The sequence below is a fragment of the Rhinolophus sinicus genome, linkage group LG13, assembly GCF_036562045.2.
Source record: "Rhinolophus sinicus isolate RSC01 linkage group LG13, ASM3656204v1, whole genome shotgun sequence".
Classification (NCBI taxonomy): Eukaryota; Metazoa; Chordata; class Mammalia; order Chiroptera; family Rhinolophidae; genus Rhinolophus; species Rhinolophus sinicus.
The window spans coordinates 61,943,955-61,967,291 of NC_133762.1; the positions used below are offsets into that span (position 1 = coordinate 61,943,955).

At 40.5% G+C, this 23,337-nt stretch overlaps 1 protein-coding gene across 6 annotated transcripts in view; it reads right to left on the reverse strand.

Moving 5' to 3' along the window:
* Positions 1-23,337, reverse strand: part of SYNDIG1 (synapse differentiation inducing 1) — a 154,402-nt gene that overhangs the window by 44,335 nt on the left and 86,730 nt on the right. For all 6 annotated transcript variants that reach the window (XM_074317311.1, XM_074317310.1, XM_074317315.1 and 3 more), the window contains one exon: positions 3,161-3,298. In XM_074317311.1, coding sequence (XP_074173412.1) covers positions 3,161-3,298 — 138 coding nt within the window. The remainder of the gene's footprint in view (positions 1-3,160; positions 3,299-23,337) is intronic.

Sequence of the window (23,337 nt, forward strand, 5' to 3'; positions counted from 1 at the left end):
CGTCTTGGCTTCATCAATATGCTATTTGCTCTACTCTGACATCACCACCCCAGCCCCCATTGGAGGCAGCCACAAAGGGCAGTGCAGAGATGGCTTTGGACACTCTAGTGCCTGGGGTAAAACTCCCAGCTGATTTGCTCAGGAAAGCACTGATTTCATTGAGTGTAATGACTCTCAGAGTGTCTGTTCTGTTGCATGTACACACTTGCCCTTTTACAGTTGCCTGCTATCCGAGTACCTGTCTGCAGCTAGGCTATAGAGGCACAAACAGCATGCATGGCAGCCTCATGGCTGTGCTGAAGCCTGTGTGCCACAAGTGGTAGGAGCACAGAACTGCACAGCTGTGGACTGTAAAGGAGAAAGCTGCTCTCAGCCTGGGAGTTCCCATGTGGAAAGATTTGGATACAAGCTCTGTGAAGTGCACTCACCTCCAGAGATTTCTTTTCTTCTGTGCTCACCCTCAAAGCACAGTGGAAAGAAGGACAGAGCTAGGGACCCCTGAGGCCCCTATTTTTATTCCAACACTGAATGCAACCCCTACACTTTTGCCTTCATCTCTAAGAGCTATGTCCAGAGGCTTCCACAAAAATTGCATTTCACATTCACTGTTGAATAAATAATCAGAATTATCTTTATCATTGAAGGTATTAAACTTCATGACTTCTCAGGCCCAAGTCTAAGAGGTTCTTACCAAGTGAAGAATAAAATTGCTTTCTGAGAAAGAGACTCTAAATGCCAGTCTCCGCAATTATGGCTTTGATTTTTATTATAATTACAATCTTTCAGACAAAGATGCTGTGCATAGTTTGCCCTGTTCCAGAGACAGAGGCTTTACCCTAGGATGTGTGGAGCAGCCAAGACAAGGGGCTGCCTCTGCATCTGGCCGTGTAGGCAACATTTCCCTGTGCGCTCTCCTTTAATCCAGGGCTTACCTCCTCTAGACACCCTGCAGATTTGTTTATGTGATGTTTACTCTCATCTCTTTGAACAGGTAACACCTGTCCTAGTGGAATCCAAGGTAAAAAAAATCAATCCCACTCTAAAATTTGGCAACCAAAATAGATTTCTGATGTCGATGGTGCCCTCCTGCTCAGGAGGTGAGGGTAAAGGCTTTCTTTAGTGGGATTGGTCCCAGGAGGCTGGGAGTGACTGACCCTCCTTCACCTTGCCATGTGGTGGAACTGGAATGCAGGAGAGAGGGTTGACACCACATATTCAGCTCATGGGAAAAGCCAGACCTGCCCACAATGTGTGAGAAGCCAGTTCTCTTGGCTCCATCATGACCTTCCCTTTTGTAGTGAAATGACTCTGTCAATGTGCAGTATGCTTCTAACCCAGGTTCCGGGTACAGTGTAAACAGGAGTGGGGGGTAAACATTCTGCCTCCGGGGTCTTCTTCAAGCATGTTCCCCATACAGAGGGCATCTATCCATATGCTTTCTCCACGTCCCGCCCTGTGTCCCAGTCCTCAGTGTACACAGTACCCACATCCTCTCCTTGGGGTGCAGCAACACCCAGGCTTTGCCCTACCCCACAGCCACTCAGGCCCCTACCAGACATGGCAGAATTGATTTCCAGCCTATGCTTGTGCCCCAAAGAATGGGGGTCTTTGGCATTTATAGGACAAACTCACACAAGAGGTGTTCAGAGTAACCCTCCAGGCCATCCATGGACATGTAGTAACCACTCAGCCCAACCTCAGCAGTGCTGGACTTTCCCATCACCCACTGCCCCATCCATTATACTCCAGAACAAAGATCACAGAGCAGTGCTGTACAGGGCCCCACCTCATCCCTCAGCTTTCCTACCCCTGCCTTGGAGGGCCTTTCCAGTATCCCTGCTAAGACGCTCCTGCCCTCAGGAGCACCACTGCCAGTAAGTTCACTGTTCTCCCCTACTCCTCCATGGTGTCAAGAAGCGGGGAGGGGGCAAGGGAAAGGCTCTCACCAGTCAAACAAAACAGAATCAGTAATGAAGCCAGCAAGAAGCAGTGAGAGGCCACTGCTGGGCTCTGCCAGGGAATCTGTTTTCAAGCCAAGAGAAATAAATAAATGTTTCAAGCAAAAAACCTGCCATAGTCAGCTGCTTGAAGCTTCAGCCCTGAACCCTAGAAGCAGGAAGGGAACCCCAGCACTGATGGAAATTCAAGACGCCTTGAGCACATCAAGGAGCGTGGTGTCATGCTCTTCCTGGCCAGCCTATGGGGCTGCCTTTCTGTTTGGTTGGGATGATAGTGTGGGTCATGGTGATGCTGAAACCTCATGCTTTAATTAGCAAGTATAAACATCTTCCTTTGATTAATGAAAATGGGGACACAGGTTATTTCTGAAAGAATACTCTTCATTTGCTGGAGGAAAACTTTCAAAACCTGGGTTCCATGAAGGTATAACAAGAAGGATGCTTTGCAGTGAAAAAGGGCTGGGAACTGATACCTTTAGAAGTCCTGGGTGAAGGAAAGCATGGCCACTCCACACCCTTTCCTCTAGCAGAACATTAATTTGGGGTGAGTATGCCGAGGCTGCTACCGTGTTTCCCCGATAATAAGACCTAGCGGGACAATCAGCTCTAATGTGTCTTTTGGAGTAAAAATTAATGTAAGACCCGGTATTATATTATATTATATTACATAAAACTGGGTCTTGTAGTCTAGTAAAATAAGGCAAGGTCTTATATTAATTTTTTCTCCAAAAGACACAAAAAAACTGATTGTCCGGCTAGGTCTTATTTTTGGGGAAACACGGTATGAAACTAGAATGTATCTTATATGAATGAGCCTTTTATAAAGAAAGCAAAACCACCTTCATCTCCTTTCTCAGTAAGTTAGACACTGTTGCCCTGGGCACAATGCTTCCCAGCACTGGCTCAATCCTGCTGGCAGGGCTCAAGTGCCTGCTTGAAGGCCAAGCTCCCCAATCTATCTGTTTTTTCCAAGTGTACACTTGTTTCCCTCACTCAGTCCTCTTCCTGAAGACTGCCCACCTTGCCCCAGGGGCCACGGTAATCCTATGATGAAAATGAGGTTAGGTGGCCCTGACCACCCAGGGACTATTCTCCAACCATAAATTATGAACCCCTCTGGTGGCATGAGCTGAATGGCTTCTTGAGCTCTCTTCATGGGCTGGATGTGTTGCGCGTGTGTGACCGACAGAGCAAGGCCTTACCTCGTGGGACAGGTAGAAGGCCGCGACACCAAAAGGCCAGAAGCAGCAGAGCATGGAGAAGACGCTGAGGCCCAGGTGGTCCCGTGGGGGCATCATGAGGAAGTTGTCCTCACTCTCTGTGTCACTTGAGTAGTTGCTCTGTAGGAGATAAATGGGTGGGGAAGAGAATTAATAAAGGAACTGCTCTACAATGCCCTTTTGACATAGAGGTGGAGGCTGGCACAAGGAGAAGCCTTCGGGAAGGTCACTCGTGTGATTGTCTGCAAGTACTTCCCCCCAAAAGGAAGTCCCCAGTGAAGGGAATTCTTACCAAGAACAGGAAGAGAAAAATCCTGGGTACAAGGCTCTTGAGTCATCTCACAGAAGATAAAATCCTACAGAAGTCAATTACTTCATAGATCTTTGGGATGGAGTGCTGGACAGTGGGGGTAAAGATCTAATTTATCAGAGGATAGAATTGAGCACTCTCAGAAGGCACACACATATATATGTAAATTCTACTTTTTATTCTGAGCCAGAGTGGTTTTTAAAAAGCAGCTGGGATGATTCTAACACTGACCAAACCTCCCTGCAGAGGGCACACCAGTGCTCCAAGGTGCTAAAGGGCTGGGCCCTGCCAATGTGCTTCTATTTCTACATACCTAGGTAGAGGATGCTTTTGTCCTCATTGGTTATCCCACTTGCTGGGTCCCCCACTGTGAATTTTATTTCCTCATCAGCACATGCTACACTCACTGACTCACCCTAAACCAGGGTCACTCTATGTGCTTATTTTACTCCAGCTTTTGTTTTCTAAAAAGGAAATGGAGCATTTCCTCCTGAAAAAGAGGGTCATTAGCTTCCTAGCTCTCTTTGTGAGCTGCAGGAGTTTGTTAAACATACAGCCTTCTATTGCAGGCTGGAGACATTCTGCACCAAACTGCAATGCATGTTGGCAACTTCCTCAGGTGGCTTCAGGTGAATGTGGTCACCGGAAGCACCAAACACTCAGGTGCGTACTCTATGTGAGCCTACCACCTACGTGGACAACTTTGCCACCAGGACCACCCCTGCAGTGCGTCCTCGTGTTTCCCCTGACATTCCTACTCAGACACAGATGAAGCCCACAGGTGATGATTGTACCCTTTCCAATTTTGATTAATTAAAATGCACATAAAATGCTAATAAGAGCCTCTACTCAGTGCACAGACAGCAGAGGTCCTGCAGTGAAATGATAGAAGCTTTTTGTTAGGACTGCTTTTGTCTAGTTGACTGAAAGAAAACAGGCAAATTCTGAAGGGCTCACTCAAATCACAAACAAGGACTTTCTCTGGAGGTCTGATGGAAGTGGGTGACACACTGTCTGCATAACACCCATCCACCTCAGAACTGCAGGTCATGAGCTCTGAGTCATCACTTCTCAGAGAGGGCTAGCTCCTTCCTGCTGGGTGGGCACTGTCTCCACCCAGGTTAGTATGGACCAGACCACTGGTGAGTTTAGGACCACACAGCATCCCCTCCATGGAGCTGTGTTTGTGAAATTTATATTATCTTTGCTCTGCATCATCACCTCCCATATGGTCTCCTTAACAATAAGGGAAAATGAAAATTACCATTTTTATGTCTGTCAGAGAGGGGAACTAAACAGCTCTCAAGAATGCATAATTCATGAGTGAGATTCATGGGTGGACTGAGAGCTGCTTGGATGGAGGTGCATATGTACCACCTGCTGGGAATTTGCAACATTTTATTTGAATGAAGGCTGTGCAGTATTGCCAGGCAGTCTTAATGTTGTAATAGCTGTTCCTCTCCACAGACAAACAGTAGTGTCAACTCCATGGGTCTTCAGACCCATACTCTGGAAAATAAGTGACATGAGTGTCAAGACTGTGTTGGAAAGAATGAGCTGCACTTTGAAGGGCTCTCTGCATGAGGTTCTGGGAAAGTCTGGGAAGGGAGGAGCCTACAGTGACAATCTCAGGGCAGACCATGTCCAAAGAGCCCACTTGGAGGGGTGGATGACCAGGACTGAAAGGACAGCCACTTCTTCTAGCCCTCAATTCAGACCCTGAGCTAGTGATCTTCATGCTGATGGATCAAGATTCTGCTTGTGGGTGTCCTTGCACATGTGCAACAACTCTGTCTATGGATATGTGTTTAGTTTTTTGTTTTGTTTTGTTCACAAAGTGTTTTACATGTATACACCTGAGCTGGATAGATTTTCACAGCAACTCTGTAAATAGGCGTTGTTTCTATTTTTATTGTTATTTCTATTTTACAAAGGACAAAGCTGGGCTCTGAGAAGTGGAAACATTGCCAAATCACACAACCACCCAGTCAATGGCTGCTCATTCCAGAGCTCTGCACTGTATGTTGTGTTTGGACACCAAAAACATGGCTATAAACAAACTCCATTTTGCCTCAATTGCTTCTTATCCAAAGATAATGTGCCTTCTCCGCCTCAGGGATCCTGAATACTTTGCTTCTTGAGTGGTCTGTTCCTTGGTGGTGACAGGGAGGCCAGCGGTGGTAGTGGTCAGTTGAAAGTTTTCCCAATCAAATAGCCACTGCTGTGTGAACTGCTGCTCAGATCACATAGGAATGCTGGTAGCATCTACTTCCATCTTTGGAAGCTGCTTAGAATTACATCACTATCCCCATGAAGCAAACAATTAGATTTCAGGGCACCCCCCAAAGAAATATCTTCACATATTTTTTAAAATTAACGTTTATTGGGGTGACAATTGTAGTAAAGTTACATAGATTTCAGGTGTAATTTAATTCTATATTATATCATCTATAAATCCCATTGTGTGTTCACCAGCCAGAGTCAGTTCTCCATCCATCACCATATATTTGATCCCTTTTACCTTCATCTACCACCTCCCTCCCCCCTTACCCGCTGGTAACCACTAAACTATTGTCTGTGCCTATGAGTTTTTGTTTCTCATTTGTTTGTCTTGTTCTTTTGTTATTTTCGGTAAGAAAAGATTAAATAGGACCATTTGTGACAACATGGATGGATCTTGAGATTATAATGCTAAGCGAAATAAGCAGACAGAAAAAGTAGAGAACCATATGATTTCACTGATACGTGGTATATAAACCAAAAACAGATTTTTATTTAGAAGCATAAGGGAAGCACACTCGGTAAATTGCAGAGTTGTGGCTACATGGCACCAAAACAATTAGTCAACTTTGGTTAAAATATTTAAAACATTTTAAGTCTGAAAATATTTAAGAATCTATTTTAAAATAGATTCAGATAAATCACAGGGCAGATGAAGCACCCTAGCTACTTTCCATGTTCTTTTTTCCATTAGTGGGCTATAAGTGGCCATGGGCATTGTACCACCAAATAGCAAGGAGATGAGGCTGCCTGGATGAGGCTATGTACATACCAATAAACCAGGTAGAGAAAATGCACACAACCACTAACACCAGGTGAAATTCATCACCCACAGCAGCTGTTTCTAAAATTCCTCTTCATGGATCTTTGGATTGGAATAGCTGCAAAGCAGACTGACAGCATTCTAACAGAGGTTACAGTCTATGTGTGCGTCCTCCCTTTTGAGCGAAACATTTGGAGGAGGCAAATGTTACAAAAAGCAGAGAAAGTGAAGAACTCCTGGGTCCCTCAGCTGGCACCCTGCTGGTCTTCCTCCCTGTGACCACAGTCTATCCCTGCTCTGTCCTGTTTTCATTGCCTCCACTCAGTGGGAAGACTCTTAGTCACCTCAGGGGTTTCTTCCTTGGGGTACTTTAATAAAATAATCACAATGCCAGGCACAATGCCATGTTTCACAAGTCACAATTTCACATTCATTCAGCTCCATGAACAGGGGCTGTGAGGGTGCCATTTTAGGGGTGGGAAACTGTGCTCAGCCATGTCACTTAGTCTCATTTGGGCTTTACTCATCACCCTATTGCCTCCCTTTGGGCCTCATGCTGCCCTCCTAACTCCCCCTGGCCTTCTCTGCTTGCTAATTCTAGAGAGCACCTACTGCTCTGCCTGAAGGAAGAAGTGGAGGCCCAGAGAGCAGGATGGTACAGGATTGGTCCTCAAGCAGCCTGGAATCCAGGACTTCCTACAGAGGCTCACTTTCGAAAAGCTCAGTCTAAAAAACACATGGACATGCATGTAGGGATGTTCATTCGAAAGTGTTCCAGAGAGCACTGTTTTAAAACAGCAAAGTTACACAATGACAGACAGCAGTCTAGTTTCTTTTGCACGTGGTTTTCCAATTCTCCCAGCACCATTTATTGAAGAGGCTGTCTTTTCTCCATTGTATGTTTTTGGCTTCTTTGTTGAAAGTTATCTGTCCATATTTATGTGGGTTTATTTCTGGGTTTCAAGTTCTATTCCATTGGTCTGTGTGTCTGTTTTTCTGTCAATACCATACTGTTTTGATTATTGTTGCTCTGTAGTAAACAGGTGATTGGATAAAGAAGATGTGGTATATATACACAATGGAATACTCTTCTGCCATAGGAAAAGATGAAATAGTGCTATTTGGGACAACATGGATGGATCTTGTGATTATTATGCTAAGTGAAATACATCTAACAGAAAAAGTTGAGAACCATGTGATTTCACTGATATGTAGTACACAAAACTGAAAACAACAGAAGAACAAGACAAAAGATGAAGAAACAAAAGCTCATAGACTCATAGTTTAGTGGTTACCAGAGTGTTAGAGGGGAAGAGGAAGGAAGATGAGGGTAAAAGAGATCAAATATATGGTGATGGAAGGAGAACTGACTCTGGGTGGTGAACACACAATGGGATTTATAGATGATGTAATACAGAATTGTACACCTGAAATCTATGAAATTTTACTAACAATTGTCACCCTAAGAAACTTTAAATAAATGAATAAATTCTTTTAAAAAACAGCAAAATTACAAAAGAATTCTTCTTAGAATTCTGTACAGTCATGAAAAATGCTGGTACAGATGTTTATTTACTGCCCTGGAAAGATTTTTATCATAATTGAAGGGAAAAACCAGGGTAGAAAGTAGAATATATCATATTTCCTCCACAGTGTCAGAAATTAGATGCTTCTGGATGGTGGGCACATCATTGATTTTTTCTTTCTTTTTACATTTCTGGGTTTTAGTTTTTCTACAATGAGCAAGGTTTATTTTCAACGGATATGATAAAGGTGCAGATGTGCTAACAGGTGCGGGGCCTTCTACCATCTCTCTGTCCTCACAAAGAACACTGTGGAATACTATTTCCCTAAGACTCAGCATAGGGAAATCACATAATGTGGGTCCACTGCTCAATGAGCAGCTGGAGGAGCAGGATCAGAAGGAACCCAACATTACCCAAGGGAGCACACTGAGATGCAGGTCAGACATGACTATTTGTCCCTTGGACCTGTCTCACTGAGGGTCAAGACCAGAGGCCCATATGTTGTCCACACCTGTGCTAACTAGTGCACAGCCATAGCCACGTAGAACTACTTAAATTATCTAATGTCAAATATACTTAACAATTAGTTCCTCAGCCACACTACCATATGCCAAGTGCTCAATAGCCAGACGCTGCTAGCGCTTATCACAATGGATAGCACAGACCTAGAGCATTTCCATCATCTCAGGAAGTTCTATTGGACAGTGCTGTCTTATGGGCTCTGACCCCTATTAACTCTGACCTCATTCTCCGAGCCACAGACAGCTCTCTGCTGTTCCTCCAATAGGCCCAGCATGCTCTTGCCTTGGGGCCATTGCACTTGCTTACTCTTCCCTCAGCCTGGAACTCTCTTCCCCAGATACATACATGACTAGCTTTCTGTAATGCAGGGCTTTTCTCAAATGCCACTTTTCATCAGAGCTTTCTCAGATACCCTGCCAGACTGTCACTGCTGTTTCCCACCACTATCTCCTTACCTGCCTGGTGGGTATCCTTTGCTCCCAACTGGTACTGGCTTATATATAGCCTGACTCCTTTCCTCTTAGCACCATTAGGGCAGATATTTTTGCATGTTTTGCTTACAGTAGTGCCTGGCACACAGTAGACACCTAATGTACAACACGGGCGGCACCAACCGAAGCAGCAACGCTCCCAGAGTTTGCCCAGAGTGCCCTGGGCTTCCTTTGGGCTCATCAGTGTCCATGAATGCACTCGCTGCCTTCAGTCCTTCTGCCGCAACTCGGCTCCTCCCCTTCCCCACCTAAAATGCCTTCCCTACGCACTCCAGGACGCACATCCTCACCATACGTTTAGGTGAGGCCACAGGGAAGATGAGGGGGAATGATGATTTTGTCACGCTCAAGGCTGTCTTACTTAGGGAAGCTGATGCACAGCACCAAGAATAAACCATGGCAAGGATACAGGATAGTGGATTAAGCTCCCCAACTATGTGTGTCTGTCAGAGGCATATTCGATATTCTATGGTCTTGGCATCCAGCACAGAGCACAGTATCCCCATCTACATCAGAAAAGTAGAGAAGTGCAGGTAATCATTGTTGATACCCCAGACAGGTAAATACTTAACAGAGCTTCTATTGCCACAAAGGAAATAACTCTTAGCGAGCCATGTTGGCAAGGCCAATGTCTGAGTTTTGAGGCCTGGGGTTCTCAGAAGGTCAGCACTGGGACCATCTTCCTTTACCTGCTGTATTGGAGTGGGTCCTAAGTGTCCACTTGTGTCCACTTAGGGGTTATCTGTGATCAACCTGGCTATGAAAGACTAGGTGAAATCAACCAGGCTCTCCCCAAAATCTTGCAGCCCACTGGCCTCTGCTTCACCCAAAATCAGACCACATGGAAAACACAGATTTCTGCTGAGGACCTACTCTGTGTAATACACACATGGCCTGCAGTGTGCAAAGATGCAAAGATGTATAGCGATCTGGGGGTTTGATAACATGGAATGCAAGGAAACGATATTTTAGTTTCTAAGCAAACATTGCCATAAATTATTAACTAATTAATTTGGGTATATAATTTAGTTTCTCCTACTAGTAGCAATTTTCTTGTAGACAGAGACAATTTCCTACACTGGTGTGATGGAGGCAAAAGTAAGCTAACAAAACCTCTCTATTCTAATATGAAACTGCATTTTTGGAGCCCTAAAGAACTTGTCTGTTGACCACATTGTTGCATGGAACACTTAGAGAACAGGGCAAGGGGCTGGAAAGAGCCCCAATGTTTTCCCAAATTGGTGTGGATTTGAAGATCCCTAGGGAAACCTGTGCAGGAGAGGTGGAAGGGAGAGGGGAAGAGGAGAGAAGGGCTAGGGTTATCATTTAACTCTCTATTCTAATTCCTAAAACCTGGAAATTCAGTTATTCTTTGTTAACCAACTCTCCATTAATCTCGATTAATTCAGAAGTAAAGAACAGGAACATGAGATTTCCTAATAAATATATATTTCTTTTTTTTTTTCTTTTTTTTTTTTTTTTTAATTTTTATTTATTTTTTTAATTAGTTTCAGGTGCACAAGACAAAGCAAAACTTAGACGTTTATCATTTATATCCCTCACACTGTGTGAACCCCCCTCCCCCCATCCACTATCCCTCTGTACGGGAACGTAAATATATATTTCTAACTGCAAATTGTTTGAGTTGTTCCAGTAACAACAATCTAGATCTGTGTTCCTTCTGTATTGCTAAAAATGGAAAAACACCCACTTAGCAATTGTGGTGGGTCTAGTCTAACCTGTTGGTTTCCATTTGCTTTTGGGGGGACATCATGGAGCCCATGATGCAGGTGGGAGCATCATTTGTCATTTAAAGAGGGGCACTCCCATCCTATAGTTCATGCAGTGGGTCTGGGGCCTCTGTGAAGGACAGGGGATGGGATAGACAGCCGTCAGTTCCAAAACCTTCTTGTACCCAGTTTTGCCTCTTCCTGTTTTGCATGTTGGGTTCCCAGGCAAAATTTTATAAAACAAATGGCTGTCAGCTAAAAAAAAAAAAAAAAAAAAAAAAAAAAAAAATTGACAACATGAGAGTTAGCGCATCACTGAGAAGTAAAAAATTTTTTTGGCCCCCTGCTAAAAGGCCAAAAATAATATAAATAATTTTATATTCCCTGAGGAGGGAAGTATTTTTAGAAGACACTAATCCAAGTAAAGGTTTAAAAATAAAATTTTCTGAATTGGGGGAAAAATAAAGTTAACTCAGAAGATAAATCCTTTATTCTGTTCTTTAGATTCCACATATAAGTGAGATCATATGGTATTTGTCTTTCTCCATCTGACTTATTTCACTTAGTATAATACTCTCTAGGTGCATCCGTATCATTGCAAATGTTAAGATTTCGTTCTTTTTTTTTTTTTATGATTGGCATTCTTTATTACATTTAACAGAATGATACAATTCTTCTCATCCTATTAAAGATCTTATATTTGTAAAATGCCATCATAACTCAACTGTTCACATTTTGGTTTTAAATTGTTACTATTTTGCAACTAGTTATAGTGATAATAATGTAACAGCAATCTAAATAATTAACAATGGGGTAAGATACATTGTGATGTATTCATATTAAGATTTCATTCTTCTTTATGGCCGAGTGATACTCCATTGTATAATGTACCCCATTATCCTATTTTTCTTTTTTTTAAATTAAAGTTTATTGGGGTGACAATTGTTAGTAAAATTACATGAATTTCAGGTGTACAATTCTGTATTACATCATCTATAAATCCCATTGTGTGTTCACCACCCAGAGTCAGTTCTCCTTCCCTCACCATTTATTTGATCCCTTTTACCTTCATCTACCACCACCCTTACCCTTTAACCTCTGGTAACAACTAAACTATTGCCTGTGTCTATGAGTTTTGTTTCTTTATTTGTTTGTCTGGTTTCTTTGTTGCTTTCAGTTTTACAGTCCACATATCAGTGAAATCTTGTGGTTCTCAACTCTTTCTGTCTGACTTACTTCCCTTCACATAATAATCTCAAGATCCATCCACGTTGTTACAAATGGCACTGTTTCATCTTTTCTTATGGCAGAGTAGTATTCCATTGTGCATATATACCACATCTTCTTTATCCAATCACCTATTAAAGGGCACTTTGGTTGTTTCCATGTCTTGGCCACCATAAATAAAGCTGCAATGAACAGTGGAGCACATATATCTTTACAGATAAATGGTTTCAGATTTTTGGGGTAGATACCCAGGAGAGGGATTCCTGGATCATATGGTAATTAATTCTATTCTTAATTTTTTGAAGAACCTCCACACTGCCTTCCATAGTGGCTGCACCAGTCTGCATTCCCACCAACAGTGTATGAGGGTTCCTTTTCCTCCACAGCCTCTCCAACACTTGTTTTTTCTTATTGATGATAGCCATGCTAACTGGTGTGAGGTGGTATCTCATTTTGGTTTTTATTTGCATTTCTCTGATGACTAGTGATGTTGAGAATGTTTTCCTGTGTCTATTGGACATCTGTATGTCCTCTTTGGAGAAATGCCTCTTCAGGTCCTTTGCCCATTTATTAATTGGATTGTTTATTTTTTTGTTGTTGAGTTGTATGAGTTCCTTATATGTTTTGGATATTAGCCAGATGACATGATGCTATATATAGAAAACCTTAAAGACTCTACCAAAAAGCTATTAGAAACTATAAACAAATACAGTAGAGTTGCCGGCTACAAAATCAATGTACAAATATTCATTGTATTCCTATAGACCAAGGGTGTCCAAACTTTTCTCAACGTTTTTTCACCAAGGGCCATATGCGGTAAAATACACAAACAGCCGGTCCACTCACTCGAGGTGAAGTACGTATTGCCTCACCTGGTTTATTTAAGTAAACTAAATATATTTTTGGAATTTGCTGCGGACCAATTAAAAATGGATTGCAGGCCACAGTTGGCCCACCCACTGCAGTTTGGACACCCCTGCTATAGACTAACAATGAAATATCAGAAAAAGAAAAAAAATTCCTTTTGGAATTGCAACAAATAGAACAAAATACCTAGGAATGAACTTAACCAAAGATGTGTAAAACCTTTACACTGAAAACTAAAAGATGTTTTGAAAAGAAATTGAAGACACAAAAAAATGGAAAGATGTTCCATGTTCATGGATTGGAAGAATCAACAAGGTTGAAATGGCCAATTTACCCAAAGTAATACACAGATTTAATGCAATCCCCATCAAAATCCCAATGGCATTTTTAAAAGAAATAGAACAAAAACTCATCAGATTTGTATGGAACCACAAATGACCCTGGATAGCAAAAGCAATTCTAAGGAAAAAAAATAATGCTGAAGTTATCACCTTTTCTGACTTCATCTTGTACTACACAGCAACAAAATCAAAACACTATGGTATTGGCAGAAAAACAAACACAAAGACCAATGGAATAGAATTGAGAATCCAGAAATAAACTCATATAAGTATGCACAGATAATTTTTTATAAAGAAGCCAAAAATATACAATGGAGAAAAGGCAGGCTCTTCAATACATGGTACTGGGAGAATTGGATAGCCACATGCAAAAGAATAAAACTAGATTGCTATCTGTCACCAAGTACCAAAATTCACTCAAAATGGATCAAAGACCTGAACATAAGACCTGAAACAATCAACTGCATAGAAGAAAAGATAGGTACTAAATTTATGGACATTGGGTTCAAAGAGCATTTTATGCATTTGATTTCAAAGGCAAGGGAAAGAAAGGCTAAAATAAATGAACGGGACTATATCAAACTAAAAATCTTCTGCACAGCAGAAGAAACCATCAACAAAATAAAGAGGCAACTAACTGAATGGAAGATTTTTGCTAAAAATGCCTCTGATAAGGGGCTAGTATCCAAAATATATAAGGAACTCATACAATTTAACAACAAAAAGACATACAATCCAATTAATAAAATGGGCAGAGGACCTGAATAGACATTTCTCCAAAGAGGACATACAGATGGCCAATAGACACATGAAAAAATGTTCAACATCACTAATCATTAGAGAAATGTATCACATTTTCTTAATCCAGTCATGTATCAATGGGCATTTTGGTTGTTTCCATGCCTTAGGGAATATAATCAATAATGTAAGGATTTTGTAGGGTGTCAGATGGGCCCTTGTTTTATTAGGGAGACCACTTCATGGACAGTGTAGGTGCTAAACCACTATGCTGCACACCTGAAACTGAAGCTGAATAATATTGTGTGTCAACTATAATTTAATATATATATGAGTATAGTCATGGGATGTGAGTACAGAATAGGGAATAAAGTCAATGGAATTATAACAGCTATATATGATGTCATGGGGTAGTAGATTCAGGGAGGGGGTTATCACTTTGTGAGGGGTGTAAATGTCTAACTATTATATTTTTTTGTATGCCTGAAACTAATAAGAAAGAAAGAAGAGAAGTCAAATCCAACACCAGTGTCTTGCATTTTCCTCCCATGGCCCATAATTTTGGGTATGTCTGGGTAAGCAAGGTGCATATAGCTCTGCATTGGCCACCCTTCAAAGGTCATCTTCAACCTTGCCCTTATCTTCTGGAAGCTCCCAATTTGATTCTGCAGTGAGGGTGGATGATTGTAAATATTTAAGATTCTTTGCAAACAGACTCTGTGTGGAACAAACCAATGTTTAGTGTGAAGTGAGAGGGTGGAAACTAAACGGGCACACCTTTGTGGCTCACCTAAAAGAACAGTGCTCTTTGTTCTATTTCTTGAAAGTTCATTTTCCTCCTTTGTGGTGGGAGCTTCAGGTCGTAACTCCTACTGTATGCCCATGATCAATAGACTTGATTAATCTCAGATTTTAATTCCCTGTTGAAAATGGTTTAGCCTTTTGGGGCAGGCATCAGGTTCCCAGAAGACACCTCTAGGAATTATCCCTGCAAGGCTACACTGTCATCCACTATGGTTAGATAGCAAACTCAGCAAAGGCAACTGGAGGAGGTTGGGGACATACAACCATGGTTTCTATGGCCAGGTCTGCACACTCTGGGGAGATAGGCATTCCTTCATCCAGAGCTGCTGTCAAGAGAGAAACTTCTGCTGATGGTCACTTGTTCCAGACAAAGTGCAAACTCCTCTACTGTCTGAGGAGTGACTCATTATCATCTAAAAGTGACTGTGGCCTTGGGGCCTGTAACATTCTGGAAGCAGGAGCCAAATGAAGCAAAATTCATTAAGATTCAACTTTGTGTATAGCTCCTGGTTTATCTTTGGTTGTGCAGGTGGAGTGTGATAATAATTACACTAGAGGGCTGATATTCAATAATTTAAAACTTGCCTTCTAACTCACTATGGGCATTTAATCCAATGGTTAGATTAGGATAACAAGCTCCGTGGATGACTTCCCCTATTAGGGTAGGTCTTCCTGTGGTGTGGAAGTGCTCAAGAGCCCTGTGAAAACATAGCAAAATGCTTTCTTGCAACCCATTTTAGTTTTGGTTCCCCCTAGAAGCAGATCTTGAGTAAAGGATTGGCCTATAATTTTTTCTTTGGGAGGTGACCACAGGAAATATTGGCAAGGAAGAGAAGTAGAACGTGGAAGAAAACATGGCCAATAACGTTACCAAGGCAGGTATCTCTGTGGGCTTCTGGAGTCTGGTCCTGTTGGAACTCAGGGAGCCAGAGTGAGACCATTCACAGACTGAGCCTACCAGAATAAACTATCTCCTGTCAGTTATTGGGTGAAGGCCTCACCTAGGGGCAGAAATTCTCCCATACTCTGCAGATCAGCCTTTTGGCCCTCAGAGAAAGCCTTTACATAGGCAGAGGCCAGGTTAGGGTGCTTCTTCTGAAAGGGTAATACCTGAAAGGGGGCAGAGAGCACCTGGTGCAGAGCCTGTGAAGGATGTGTTCAACACCCTAAAAGCTTCAATCAGGGCAACACTATGTGGAGCAAGACCACCACACTCAATGAACATCTGGGAGAGGGTGACAAAATGTGAGACACTTAAGAAACATGGACATCCAGGATAATAAACCCCATTCACTCCAAATAAATAGGTGCAAAGAATAAATACACATAATGTGTTTTCTTTTTTAAATTTAACTTATGGGGGTGACAATGGTAAGTAAAATTACATAGGTTTCAAGTGTACAATTCTATAATAGATCATCTATATATCACATTGTGTGCTTCTCACCCACAGTCAGTTCTCCTTCCATCACCATATTTTACCCCTTTTATCCTCTTCTACCATCCTCCCTCCCGCCTTTTCCCTCTGGTCACTACTAAACTATTGTCTATGTCTATGAGTCTTGGTTATTTGTCTTATTCTTTGGTTATTTGTCTTATTCTTTTTTTCTAGGTTTTCACATCTATTTCATTGGTCTGTGTGTCCTTTTTTCTACCATCACTCATCTTGTATCCCACAGATGAGTGAAGTCATATGGTTCTCTACTTCTTCTGTCTGACTTATTTCGCTTAGCATAATAATCTCAAGATCCATCCATGTTGTTACAAATGGCAGTATTTCATCTTTTATTATGGCAGAGTAGTATTCCATTGTGTATATATACTGCATCTTCTTTATCCAATCGTCTATCAAAGGACACTTTGGTTGTGTCCATGTCTTTGCAACCACAGGTAAAGCTGGAATGAACATCAGAGTACATAAATGTTTTCAGATTTTTTGGGTAGATACTCAGGAGAGGGATGGCTGGGTCATATGGTAATTCTATCCTTAATTTTTTGAGGAACCTCCACACTGCCTTCCATAACGGCTGCACCAGTCTGCATTCCCACCAACAGTGTATGAGGGTTCCTTTTTCTCCACAGCCTCTCCAACATTTGTTACTATTTCTCTTGGTGATAGTCATTCTAATAGGTGTGAGGTGATATCTCATTATGGTTTTGATTTGCATTTCCCTAATAGCTAGTGAAGTTGAGCATGTTTTCATATATCTGTTGGCCTTTTGTACGTCTTGTCGGGAGAAGTTTCTCTTCATGTCCCATGCCCATTTTTTAATTGGACTGTTCATGTTTTTGTTGTTGAGTTGTACACGTTCCTTATATATTTTGGATATTAGCTCCTTATCAGAGGCATTGTTTGCAAAAATCTTCTCCCTTTTGGTGGGTTGTCTCTTTGTTTTATCAATGGTATGTTTTTTTATGCAGAAGCTTTTTAGTTTGTTATAGTCCCATTGATTTTAACTTTTACTTCCTTTGCCTTTGAGGTCAAATTCATAAAATCTTTGAACTCAAGGTCCATAAGTTTAGTATGTTTCTTTTCTTCTATGCAGTTTATTGTTTTAGGTCTTATATTTAGGTCTTTGATCCATTTTGAGTTAATTATGGTACACGGTGACAGATTGCAGTCTAGTTTCATTCTTTTGCACGTGGCTTTCCAATTCTCCCAGCACCACTTATAGAAGAGGCTGTCTTTTCTTCATTGTACGTTTTTGGCTTCTCTGTCGAAAATTATCTGTTCATACCATGTCTCCTCGAAAAGAAGACCTAACTGGAAAATAAGCCCTAGCATGATTTTTCAGGATGACATCCCTTGAACATAAGCCCTAATGAGTCTTTTGGAGCAAGAATTAATACATGACCCGGTCTTATTTTGGAGGAAACACGATATTTATGTGAGTTTTTTTCTAGGTTTTCAAATCTATTTCATTGGTCTGTGTGTCCATTTTTCTACCATTACCATGCTGTTTTGATTACTGTTGCTCAGTAGTACAAACTGAAGTCAGGGAATGTGATAACTCCAGTATTATTCTATTTTCTTAGTATTCCTTTGGCTATTCAGGGTCTTTGTGTATCAATACAAAACTGATGATATTTTGTTCTATTTCTTTTTCTCTTTTTTTTAAATTAAAATTTATTGGGATGACAATGGTTAGTACAGTTACATAGGTTTCAGGTGTCCAATTCTATAATACAGCATCTGTCACATTGGGTGTTCACCACCCAGAGTCAGTTCTCCTTCCATCACTGTATATTTGATCACGTTTACCCTATTTCTTTGAAATATGCCATTGGGTTTTTGATGGGGATTGCATGAATCTGTATATTGCTTTGGGTAATATGATCATTTTAACTATGTTGATTCTTTCAATTCATAGACATGGAATGTCTTTCCATTTGTTTGTGTCTTCTCAATTTCTTTTTAAAATGTCTTAATAGTTTACATTGTATAGGTCTTTCACATCCTTGGTTAAGTTTATTTCTAGTTATTTGATTATTTTTGTTGGAATTGTAAAAGGATTTTTTAAAATTTCTTTTTCTGTAATTTAATTGTTAGTCTATAGGAATGTGAAGCATTTTTGTGTGTTGATTTTGCAGGTGACAACTTTACTGTATTCATTTCTTGTTTCTAATAGATTTTTGGTGGAGTCTTTAGGGTTTTTGATAAAATCAAGTAATTGGCAAAAAGTGCCAATCTAACTTCTTCATTCCCATTTCGGCCTTTTATTTCTTTCTCTTTTCTGTTTGCTCTTGCTAAGACTTCCAATACTATGTTGAATAACAGTGGTGATAGCGACAACCCTATCTTGTTCCTAAACATAGAACAAATGGCTTGAGATTTTTACCATTAATTATGATATTAAGTAAGGGTTTGCCATATATGGCCTTTATTATTGTTAAGGTATTTTTCCTTCTATACCCGTTTTATTAAGTGTTTTAATCATAAATGGATGTTGTATCTTGTCAAATGCTTTTTCTGTATCTGTTGATGTAACCATATGATTTTTGTCCTTTATTTTGTTTATGTGATGTATCACATTGATCAATTTGTGTATATTAAACCATCCTTGTTGGATTAAACCCACTTGGTTGTGATGTATAATCTTTTTAATGCATTGTTGTATTTAATTTGATAGAATTTTGTCTAGGATCTTTGCATGTGTATTCATCAGAGATATTAGTGTGTAATTTGCTTTTGTTGTGTTATCCTTACCAGGTTTTGGTATCAGGATAATGTTGACCTCATAACGTGAGTTAGGGAGTATTGTCTCTTCCTATTAGAGTATTAGATACTCTTTGAATGTTTGGTAGAATTCACTAGTGAAGCCATGTGGCCCTAAAATTTTGCTTTTGGGAAGGTTTTGGATGACTGATTCAATCTTGTTACTGGTGATCGGTCTGTTTAGATTTTCCAATTCTTCATGGTTCAGCCTAGGAAGGCTATATGTTTCTAAGAACTTGTCCATTTCTTCTAGGTTATTGAATTTGGTGGCATATAGTCCTTCATAGTATTCTTGGATGATCCTTTGTATTTCTGTGGTAACCATGGTAACTTCTCCCCTTTCGTTTCTTATTTTGTCTAATTATGTCTTTTCTCTTTTTATCTTAGTGAGTCTGGATAAAGGTTTATCATTTTTATTAATCTTTTCAAAGAATAAGCTCTTGTTGCATTGACTTTTTCTATTGTATTTTTGTTCTCTGTTTCATTTAGTTCTGCTCTGATTTTTATTATTTCCTTCCTTCTGCTGATTTTGTGTATCATTTGTTCTTTTTCTAATTCTTTTTTTTTTTTTTTCCTTTTTCTAATTCTTTAAGGTGTAATGTGAGGTTGATTATCTGGGATTTTTCTTGTTTCTTGAGATAGGCCTCCAATGATATAAATTTACATCTTATTACTGCTTTCACTGCATCCCAATAATTTTGATAGGATGTATTTTCATTCTCATTCTCATTTTATTCTATGTATCTTTTGATTACTTCTCTTATTTCTTCTTTGACCCAGTCGTTCTTTAAAAGTATTTTCTGTAACTTCCATATATTTATGGTTTTTCCTGCTTTCTTTTTATAGTTGATATCCAATTTCAAAGCCTTGTGATCAGAGTATATGCTTGGTATGATTTTAATCTTCTTAAATTTGCTGAGGCTAGTTTTATGTCCCAACATATGGTGTATCCTTTTGAATGTTCCATGTACACTAGTACTGAATGTATAGTTTGGTGTTCTTGAATGAAGTACTCTGTAAATGTCAATTATGTCCATTCTATCTAAAGTGTCATTTAAGGCTGATATTTCCTCACGTATTTTCTTTTTGGATGATCTATCCATAGCTGTCAATGACATATTTAGGTCCCCTACTTTAATTGCATTTTGGTCAATATCTCCCTTTGTGTATTTTAGGAGTTGTTTTGTATATTTTGGTGTTCCCTGATTGGGGGCATATAGATTGATAAGTGTTTAGTTTACTTGTTGTATTGTCCTCTTTATCATTATGAAATGTCCATTATTGTCTCTGGTTGCCTCTTTAATCCTGACGTCTGTTTCATCTGATATAAGAATGGATACACTCCCTTTCTCTGGATACCATTTGCTTGGAGTTTCAATTTCCACCCTTTCACTTTGAGCTATATTTGTCCTTGTGGCTGAGATGTGTCTCTTGGAAGGACCATATAGTTGGGTTTAGTGTTTTAATCCAATGTGCTACTCTGTGACTTTTTATTGCTGAGTGCAGTCCATTTATACCTAAGGTGATTATAAATATATGAGGATTTTCTATATCTACTTTGTCTTTTGTTTTCTGGAAGGATGGTGTCTCCATTGTTGCCTTTTTGTTGGTGGTCTTTTGTTTCAGTGTGGTGGTATTCTATGTTTTTCCTCACTGTTTCTTCTTATTTTATGCTATATATTTCAGTTCTGGAATTTTTCTTTTGTGTGTGTGTGGTTACCATTAAGTTTATGTAAAAGAAAGTTTCATATATACAGTATTCCTTTTTCTTCAGCATACTTCTTATCTCCATTCCCCTTTGCAGATTCAAACCTTTACTCTCTCCTCTTTTATGTTTTTGTTGTCACAAGTTATCCCTACTTAATCTGTGAGTTGATTTCTGAGTTTCAGTAGTGATTTGTCTTTTTCTTCTCTTTTTCCTTCAAAAATATCTTTAAGTTCTTTACCCTTCATATTATGTTTAAGTGTATAGTGCCCTATTTTGTGTAGGGGTTGCCATTTGGTTTTGTATAATGTTGCTTGTGGTTTTGTATGCTTTTGTTTTGTGTGTGTCAGGTTGGATAGCCTCCTTCAATATTTCCTGTATTACAGGTTGTATATTAGAAAATTCCCTCAGCTTCTGTATGTGTGGAAAGGTCTTTATTCCTCCTTCATATCTAAGGCTGTCTTTGCTGGATATATCATTCTTGGCTCATAATTTCTTTCTTTCAATAGTTTGAACATTTGATTCTACTCTCTCCTGGCTTGTAGAATTTATTCTGAAAAGTCTGATGATAATCTAATAGGCTTTCCCTTATAGGTCACTGCTTCCTGCTGCTCCCCCAAGCTGACAACATTGAGAATATTTTCTTTGTCATCAATTTTTGACAGCTTTAATACAATGTGCCTTGGCGAAGGCCTGTTGGGATTAAGGTCATTAGGTGTTCTATTTGCTTCTTTGATTCCACGATCCAGTTCCTTCCACAAGTTTGGGAAGTTCTTCTTGACTATTTGTTTGAATATACTCTATGTTTACTTCTCCTTCTCTTCTCCTTCTGGTATGTCCATTATTCTTATGTTGCTCTTTCTAATGGAGTCAGAAAGTTCTTGTATACTTCTTTCCTGTCTTTTAAGTCTCAAGTCTCTCTCTTCTTCCATCTGTGTCATTTCCAAATTTCTATACTCAATATCACTGATTCTTTCCTCCATCTGATCAGCTGTGTTACCTGAGCTGGCCATTTCATTCTTTATTTCTTTCATTGAATTTTTAATCTCCAGAACTTTTATTTGATTATTTTTTTAAAGTTTCTATCACTTGGCAAAATATTCATTTTGTTCTTCGGTTGTGTTTCTGAGTTCATTAACCTTCCTGTCTGTGGTTTTTTGCATCTCAATGAGCTTTTTCAGAACAGCAATCTTGAATTCTCTGTCATTTAAGTCACATATTTCCATGTCATTAAGCTCATTTTCTGGAGATTTTTCATTTTCTTTCTGAGCTATCTTGTTATCTTGGTTATTCATGGCAATTAATGATTTATTATTTCTCTTCCTGGGCATCTACAGGAGTGGGTTGTGCAGCAGGTTGATGTGAAGAGGTTTTTCTTTTGCTTTCCAGTATGTTGTTCAAATGTTTTATTTTCTTTCCCGCTGCAGCTTTTTATTTTCTCTCATGCTGTATTTTATTTTATCTTGTGCTGTTCTGGCTTCTCATGTGATGGAAGGTGAGCTTCTCCTCTGTGAGCAGTTCACCTGGGTCTCAGGGCACTACATCCATTGGAGGATGTGGAGGGTGATACAATTCTGAGCTTCTGAAATCCCAATGCTTCCCCTGCAATCTGATGCCAGAGCCTGTGTGTCTCAGTGGCTATGGTTGCCCCTGCAGCAATCTGCCCAGAAAAGTAGGGGTGGTGTGAGCTCTGAAATGCAGACGGTGTGTTTGTGGCTCTGAGCAATGCCAACTACACACTCATAGCTGTCTCGCCCCTACTGCTCTTTCCCCATTGCCAGAATTCGTCATGCTCTGTGCATCTCTGGCTGTGGGAATGTTGCTCCAGTTCTCAGGGGTGTATGTCTTCCGTTCTTTACAGTGACATTACTACCATTTTTTTCTGGTGCCTGCTTCTAACATTGGGAGGGTGGGGATAGGGTGACCTCTGGTGAAGGGGGGAATCAGGCAGGCTCCATGTCTTTGTTTTCTGCCCGGTGGTGAGGGCTTAAACTACAGTGCTCATCTTTCTGTATATTCAGCCTTTCCTCCAAGGTCTCTGCCTGAACACTGGGTTCAGCTGTATTATATGCTGATCCCTTAGGAAAGACTGTGGGCCACTGGAAGTGCACCTACAGACTGAATTCCTCCCTCTCCCAAAAATGCAGTGAGCTTCAGACTGCATCCTGTGACCTGCAGCCCAGGTCTCTGCCCTTCCCCTTCCCTCCTCCCCTGCGCACCCAATTTGCCCACCTTTTGGTGATTTGATATGCGGATCTCTCAGACATGCTTACTATTGCTTAAGTTATCTTTTTTTTAGGAACCCTCATACATGGTTCGTGGGAATGCAGATTGGTGTAGCTGCTGTGGAGAGCAGTGTGGAGGTTACTTAAAAAATTAAGAATAGATGTCATCAAATGGAGGAGTGAGGTGAGCCTCTGTAAATCTCCCCTGGAATTTACAACAAATTGAACAGCTACAACTCCACAAAGGACTCCCTGCAGAGCAGACAGGTAAGAGGAAGAGGCTCTCTACTTAATTCACCTAACGGTGGGCAAATTGAGCGAGTGGGAGGAGGAAAGGGAGAAGTGTGGAGACGGAGCCTCGCAGGTGCAGAACTCAGACCTAGCTGACTGCTCTGAGACGCTGCACCCTGGAAC